At 47.6% G+C, this 8,283-nt stretch overlaps 1 protein-coding gene across 1 annotated transcript; it reads left to right on the plus strand.

The window, feature by feature from the left end:
- The first annotated feature begins 4,046 nt into the window (after nt 1-4,046).
- Nucleotides 4,047-5,759, plus strand: LOC117865786 (F-box protein At5g49610). The gene has a single exon (XM_072295084.1). It carries the CDS (start codon nt 4,261-4,263, stop codon nt 5,494-5,496), a length of 1,236 nt encoding a protein of 411 aa, XP_072151185.1. The 5' UTR covers nt 4,047-4,260; the 3' UTR covers nt 5,497-5,759.
- The last annotated feature ends 2,524 nt before the right edge of the window (nt 5,760-8,283 follow it).

The raw sequence follows: 8,283 nt of genomic DNA on the forward strand, positions 1-8,283 counted from the left end.
CGTAATTTAGAAAGCAATAGTCCTTTTGTTAATTAAATTATTAGGTGCTTGGAAAATAGTTAATTTGCTCATGCGCATGTCCCGATCTTCAGCTACTACCTATACCAATCATAGACTTTGTGGATACTAAGCATTCTATTCGAAGGAGCGATTCTTGCTAGTCCCAATGCTATCCTCTCTGTTGTGTGTTCATCTACTTTGTGAGCTTCTCTCTCTTCCTGTTCTCTTTGTAGTAAGCAAGGAACCCTCTGCATTTTTCATTTCCCCTTTTCCAGGAGTGATCTCACAGCTAGTCAGCAGCACGGGTGCAAGCTTTAGAGACAAAAAAGCCTGGGAGGAGTCAGGATGAATTGTTGGTCAGACAGTTATAAACCATTGTCCTCCACCTAACTAACAATTATGACGCAGCAGATTTAGAATTAGATGCTGCTGGGCAGTGTCCTGCAGGTGCAGGGTAACCCTATTGCATTGTGGATTATCCTGAAAATTGGCAGCTGCTGTCCTCTTCTAAATCTTCGTGCTGTTCATGTACACAACAACTATAATGCTGAATTGAAAGAACGGTGGTGCATGATAGTGAAAACAAAAGGGACAAAGTGCGGAAGGCTTGGAGATCATGCCATGTTGAATGTTGATTACCGATTAACAGGAGGGTAGGTGAAGCACTAAAACAGAACTAGTGGCTTGTTCATGCACCGCTCCCTGCTGGTCCACAGGCTTATATTATAGTACTCAGTCGAAGCAGGTTGCCGCCATGTTAGTTCTCTCTTCTTCAGTTCCTCGGCAAAATTTATACTGTCTCAACAACTCAACAAGATTGAGGGTGGGAGGTATCAGGATTTTGACATGGAGATTTAAACTGACACTTACACCATCAAATGGAGAATTCACGTCTCTGTCAATCTGGGCTCTGCATTTCTTCCACCAACTATGGAGCGATCGTGTTGCACTGCTGGGGGGAGGTGTTGCAAGTTAAACCATCCTCTCAGTCGAACCCACACTGCTACGGTGCATGGGCAGTCCTTACAGATATGAGTAGGTGTCTCAGGCTCTGTGTTGCATAATTTGCAATGTGGGTCGTGAGGCCATCCACGTTTTTCCAAATTATTGGCCCTTGGAATCTTTCTGTGTAGGAGGATCCATGCAAAAATTCAGCATTTCGGTTCCGTCTTGGCTTTCCATATTAGCGTGATGTTCAGCTTTTTTTTTTTGTTTGGCCTTGAAATTGGATACGGTACGCACTTTTCGTCTGTATTCCTCATCCGCTGTCCACCTCCAAGAGATCTCATCCTCAGTGTTGTTGTCCATGTGTAGCAATTGAATTTCATACCATAGGTGCACGTACTCCCAGATTTCCTCCTGAGTTGTGAGCTGGCAAACTTGATCAATCCAGTAGTTGTCATGTAATGCTCGGTGCACTGAGAATTGTTTTCGTCTAGATCGTTGGAATAAGAGTGGCACAAAATTTCTTGGTGACACCCCGTTCACCCAAAACGAGTGCCAAAAGTTAGCTTTTTTTCCGTTACCCACCACTACAACAGTTGAGGCATAGAAAAGGTTTTTGTCGTGTTTGTCACGAGGAATATCCAATCCTACCCAAGCTCTGTCCGAATGTTTCCATTGAAACTAGCACCACCGAATTCTTAGAGCTCTAGCGAGTTGCTCTAGGTCGAGAATTCCCAACCCTCCTAAATCTTTTGGCAAACACACTGTTGGCCAGTTGACCAAACAGTATCCTCCATTGAACTTTTCCGGTTCGTCTCCTTTCCATAAAAATCCTCGTCTAAGTCAGTCTATTTGTTTGATCAGCCACTTTTGCGCTGGGAAGATTGTGAGGTGGTAAATTGGTTAAGAAGTCAGCACACTCTTTACTAGTGTCTCTCTTCCGGCTGAGGACAACAACTTCCCTTTCCATCCAGGCAGTCTGCCTCCTATCTTATCGATGAGCAGTTGAACATCCACCCTCCTGAGTTTGCGGGTGCGGAGAGGTAATCCCAGATATTTACCAGGGAATGAAGAAATTTTCCCTAGGAAGTCTATTAAAGCTTCTGAGATGATATCCTCGCTGCAACAAATGGGGAATATTTCTATCTTATTCATGTTAATCTTGAGGCCGGAGCATTCGCCAAACGTATGTAGCAGGTGGCTGATATGGTACAGCTCTGTTCGATCCGGATTCGCGAAGATTGCCGCATCATCGGCATATAGAAAGCATCTCATTTTTGCCGCTCAAGGGACGATGGGGTTTATGATGTTGTTACTAGCGGCCATCTCGATTAATTTGTGGAGTGGGTCTATGGCTAGGATGAACAACATGGGTGATAGTGGGTCACCCTATCGAAGGCCTCTCGCATGCTTAAATTTTTTTTCCCAGGCACTCCATTGAGTGATACTTTTGAGGATGATGTGGCTAATAAGGCTGTGATCCAGTCTCTCCATTTTTGACCAAAACCAAGAGCATGTAGAGTTTCAATGAGGAACACCCAACTGATCAAGTCAAATGCCTTGGAGATGTCGAGCTTTATAAACAATGCCGGTCGTTTTGATTTGTGCAAGGCTTTGATTACACCTTGTACATAGATGAAGTTGTCATGAATACATCACTTTTTGATGAAAGCATTCTGACATCTGGAAACTAGTTCATTAAGCTTTGGAGCTAACCTGTCGGCAAGTACCTTTGTTATGATCTTTGCTAAACTGTTGATAAGACTAATTGGTCTAAAATTGCTAAGTACCTTTGTTACGATCTTTGATGAAGGCGTTCCATGGGTTGTAGTTAGTGCAGGGATGTGTAACTTCCTTTTCCTATTATTTGCATGTATCATAAACAACCGTGTGCAAGCGTCGCCTTTTCGTATCCATGTTAATCTAGAGTGCTGGGGTCCGTTGGATTGGCGCGAGGTCCACTGATTTAGCTTTCAAGTATCGTCTAAACTCTAGCTCCTCAGGCGTGAGCGTCCATTGCTCTTGGGCGGTATCTCAATGCTAAGTTACCTAAATTCTGTCTCTTCCACAGTTTCAGCGCCTTCGCTGTTCGAATGAGCTTGACATGCATGCGTAATTAAAATGACATCTTGCGTGTTCACTGGTTGACTCCATGCCTCCTGAACAACCTCCAAAAAACTTGGCATATAACCCAGTAAGATTCGAATCGAAACCCCGCGTAGTTCTGCCTCTCGACATCCCCCGTCAGGCAGACGAGACAGAATTTGGATCCCAGGTGAAAAGACAGACGAGAAATCAGCTGAGACATGAGACCAAGATAATCATCGCCAGAGATGACAGTAGTCATGCATGATTCAGTTACTGGCTGATGATATTATTGCGCATTCATGCTGTCTCTCTGAAGATTCAAATTGTCCATTTCTGTCATTTCCCATTCACTGATCAGAATGCCTATCTAGCACATGTTGGACACGCCATTGTTCTTGGCTAGCTCCGTGGGACAGAACAGAACAGGCTTTGGTACATTCTATGTTTGGCCCCATTCATGTACAACATGACATTGCACAATTATGCATGACTGAATCTGAACCTATATTGAGACAGACTGAAGTAACCAGCAGTAGTACAGTTTCATCTCAGATCCATCTACGTTAACAAATCTCATGTAAAGACCCAAAAAAAAACAGTACAACAAACAGTACTCAAACCAAACTAATGCTGAAGATCTGGTACAGACATAAAGATGCTTGTGATCATCAGCATAACAACAAATATGATATTCATACGCAACCAAACTTTGATTATGTCTGCCGATTGTTCAGTTGGTATAGCACCTGACAGGGATAGTGTGGAAACTATGGTCACTGATACAAGGTTCTGCGGTGGCATATCATGGAAAAGATGCCTTAAAGAACACAAGTATACACAACTATGTTGCATGAAAACTGAAACTATGGTCACTACACTTTGTCGCTGCCATGTCAGTTGACCTGCGAAGTCTTACAATGCATCCATGTACAATCAGCCGCCGTCCCAATAACGTACATGCAGAATTTGTATTTTGTACGAGAGAAGAGCGAGGGTAAAAAGGGGAACAAATTCGTTGCGCCTCCATGATTTTCTCCTTATTTTCCGCTTCTTTACCCGTGAAAAAACGCGGCTGGAATAATCTGCGTTTGTACATGAAGAGTTTGATTTGACCGGGCCCCTCGCTCTCCCCCCTTTCCATCTTCTCCATGACCGAATTTTACTTTCCAACAGATCGGATCGGGAGGAGCCGACGCGCAGCAAGTTCTTGGATCGAAGAGGGCGGAGATGTCGACGGCGACGTCGGATGGAGGCCGTGGCATCCACGCCCTGTGCGACGACGCCCTGATGGAGATCCTTGTGCTTCTCCCCAACAAGTCCGTGCTCTGCTGCCGCGCCGTCTGCCGGAGGTGGCGCCGCATCACCAACGACGGCTCCTTCCTCGCCGGCCTCTCCGCCCGCCGCCCGCTCAAGATGATCATCCTCTCCCAATCCGGCGCCGGGGCAGTGAGCGCCGTGTCCCTCTCCGTCGACGACCCGACGTCGCCTGCGGAGAGCCGCCGCTCGCACCTCTTCGACCGGAGGCAGCTATACGAGGACGGGCGGACCCGCCGTAACAACCGCTGCTTCGACGTGGTCTGCTCCCTCGACGGGCTGCTCGTGCTGTCCCAACGCCCGGGGCTCTTCGTCGTCTGCAACCCCGCAACCAGGCAGTGGACCAACCTGCCGGCGCTGCGTCAGGAGCCGCGCCGTCTCCACGCGATCGCGTGCGGCTTCTACTCGCACGGCTCCTCCGGCGAGTACCGCCTCCTCTGCCACGTCGAGTACAGGAGGAAACGCTACTACTACATCCTCGCGGCCGGCGGCGCCCTTCCTCGCCGGCTCGGGCGAGCTCCTCGTCCTCCGAGCTGGGAGTACGACGCACCCGTGGCTCGTCGCGGGATCCTCCACTGGCTCGCCTCGCACCCCGAGGCCGCCACCGCCGCCGGCAAGAACAAGATGCTGGCGTTCGATACAGCCTCCGAGACGTTCCAGCTCATGCCCCGGCCGCCGGAGCGAGCCGGCGACACGGCGAGGGCGCTGCTGGAGCTTGACGGGGAGCTCAGCGTGGCCGTGATGCAGGGTTTGACGTCGCTGGCCGTTTGGGACTTGCGGCACTACGATGCGGAGGTCTGGACGCTGCGCTGCCTTGTGGTTGTGGAGGTGCCGCTGTCACGACTTTCGACCTGCAGGCTTCACTCGGTCGGCGGCGGCGCCATCCTGATTGCAAACCGCTACAGCTGCAAGTTCAATGCTGCTAGGTTATACGATCTCAAGGAGAAGAGGATGCTCGGGGAAATTTCTCTCTCACACGAGGATCCAACGTTCCTTATGTTTAGGGAGAGCCTCGTGTCGCATGCCTTCTTCCACTCACCGCCTCGCAGCTCTGAGGTTGCGTACATAAAGTTCACCGATTACATGGTCAGGATCTATCTCTCTCATTCTAGGTATCAGCGGATAAAAAAAATGTTGGAGTATAAATGAATTGTCTATCTTTGCTTATGAAGTCAATATGGATGTTTGCAGGATGTTCAATTTTCATTGAAGAAGTTCACTGAAACAGGCCGGCCGCAAATTTTTGCAAGCTCTTGGTATAAAAAGAGAAGAGGAGACTATTACAATCGATTGGAATGAAATGTCGATGCTTACTATTGTTACTCCTCTGTCCCAAAATATAATATGGGATTTGACTTGGCATGGTTGATCACACTTTGACCGCAAATTTCTATTGTAACACCAAATTTATGGCTTTTGTAACACAAACCATTCATATTGTTAGACTAGTTATATATTAGTCAGAGATTATAAATTTAAATTTTTAAAATGCGCGTGCGTCTTATATTTTCGGACAGACATAGTATAAACCGGTGCCAGATTATCATGAGAAAGCTATGCTGCATATCTTAGCTGCAGGCGGTGTATTCACACCCATTGCCCAACCAAAAGGGCTCAAGCTCCAAACCGCAACAAGCGGCAAATCTTGTACAGTTTGGCATATTTCTTCATTCCAGTTCACATTTCTTGATGGTCTGTAAAGCATAGTGTAAACATTGAAGAATCAATTTGCCATGGACATTCTGAAGACCATACCAAGAGGTAAAAGTGACTGGTGCTACTATAGTGCGAGGTGCAAGGAATGCACTCTCCGATGTCTCGATCGACTCACGAGAACCGTAACGACGGGTCAACAGTAGTGGCTCTTGAGCAGTGTCGGGCCACCAAATCTCTCAGGCTTCTTCAGGGGATCAGATCGAGCAGTAGTCTAGTAGCCCTATATGGGCACATAACCGCTCAACTAAGGGCGCGCAAAAAGCCAGCTAAGAATAAGCTTCGCAGTATGTTCTCCCAATACCGCTCATCCCCAAGCAACGTGCGCATGCAATGCACATTTCACGATTGGCTCACTAGAGTGCTCGATCGATTACTGTAGCTGCTCCGGCGGCGGTGCCGGCTCATCACGCCGCGGCTCGCCGAAGAACCGCAGCAATCCGGCCATCCCCGCCTTCCATCTCCTGGACGCTGGATCTCTTGCCGCACGCTTTAACCATTGGCACCGCGCTCTTCAACTCTCCGGTGTGCCGCCGCGCTCGTGCTGTCGTCCGCTGGCTCGCAGGAGCACCGCCGCCGCGACGCGTTCCGGACGGCGGGACAGGCACTTGTCTGGTGCCGCGCCAAGTTCGTTCCTGGGGCCTTGCCTGGTCGCCTCCAGTCCTGGTGGCGCGCCGTCCGGTGCGCGCGGCAGCAGTCGGCACCGGGACAAGCCTCTCGCCGGAAGCCCGAGAGCGGATACAACACTTGCACTGCACGAGCACGTCTGGTTCGAGCTTGCGCCACCGCTGTCCACCGTCGCCGGCGAAGTGAGCACACGTCGCTGATTCTGCTTATCCTAAGCCACCGGACGAGCCACCGCAAGACAATTAACACGACAGCGACAACCGAACGCTGCAGGAGAACACAAGTTTGGCAGGGTCAGATGGCAAAGACGAAACATGGGCTCACACACATATACATAGCAACTGAAGCCATCAAGAATATTCAAGATTCGAGGAATAACAAATACTCAAATAGCAGGAGCAGTTCTTCACTTCACACAGCAACAGCACGTTCACAGGATACATACAACCAGACATACACACCTCGTTACAGAGTCGAGAGACTGAGTAGCAAATTTTCCATTCGGATATGCAAGCACTCCATCCTACTTCTTTATATATGGCGCACTAGAATTTTGAAATGTCAAACTTTATATGTTTACACCAACAATTTGACAAATTCTCTGCATTATTGATGTAGCCCTTCATATTATTGCCCTTCTGACGAGCCTTGATCCTGCCTATTTTATCCCTCTGCCTTAGCATTTTTTTTTCACATAAAGCCCATACGGCCATACCACTACTCTGGTTAACATGTCCTTTTATCTTCAGGTATGCGTCTACAGTGCCTATAAAATGGCAAGTATGCCTCTCACACTGTAGAAAGAAAGAGCAACACAACCATCAAAGACGCACGGAGTTTAGTTTCTAGTCACTGTAACTCTCTGTATGTATGTTTACTTAGTGTATAGGCTCATGCTTGAATTTTAGTACTCGAGGAAACAGCATGACCGATCCACTATAGGTGCGATGGGAACGTGTGGCAGCAGGATTAAAAATCTGGCAGTAAGGAAGTTTCTGAGAGGGGCTCGCAGTGATGCTGCTTTCTGAGCTTGTAGGGGCATCGCAAGTTGAGACTGATCATGGACAAGAACGACAACTAATTAACGTGGGCGTGTTTGAAATTAAACAATTTCACACGTCAACTGCACTGCTAGTAAAGATGGTTTCATCTTACAGTATTTTAGTGCCCATAATCTGTTGCAACATTAATTTAAATATATTCAACCAACTCGTACATATTGTCAGAGATGCATTATTCGATTGGAGTTCCATTTTGAATGTGTATCTGTGTTAATTTTGCTTTCAGCAAGAACTATTGAACTTCAGTTATTTTACTAGGCCAGATAGTCCGATCTCAGAAGATCATACAAGGCAAGGAAAACAATTGGAAAATATGGCACTGGCAGGTCTAGAAAAAGAAGGCAACTACTGCGGAAATGCACGCACTCCTTTCCGAAAATATGTCTTGGTTGATGCACTGATGAAATTGTACAACAATAAAAGGCACACAGTATAAGTATGGGTCAGGTAGACCCCTTGTGCTGGGCTGGGCTGCCTATAAAATGGACCCTGCATACCTGCACGTTACAAAGCAAGTATTACTCAAAAAAATTAG

Source organism: Setaria viridis, chromosome 7 (assembly GCF_005286985.2).
Source record: "Setaria viridis chromosome 7, Setaria_viridis_v4.0, whole genome shotgun sequence".
Lineage (NCBI taxonomy): Eukaryota > Viridiplantae > Streptophyta > Magnoliopsida > Poales > Poaceae > Setaria > Setaria viridis.

Bases quoted from the DNA above. Each gene is read 5' to 3' on its own strand.
- LOC117865786 (XM_072295084.1), top strand. From the start codon at position 4,261: ATGTCGACGGCGACGTCGGATGGAGGCCGTGGCATCCACGCCCTGTGC.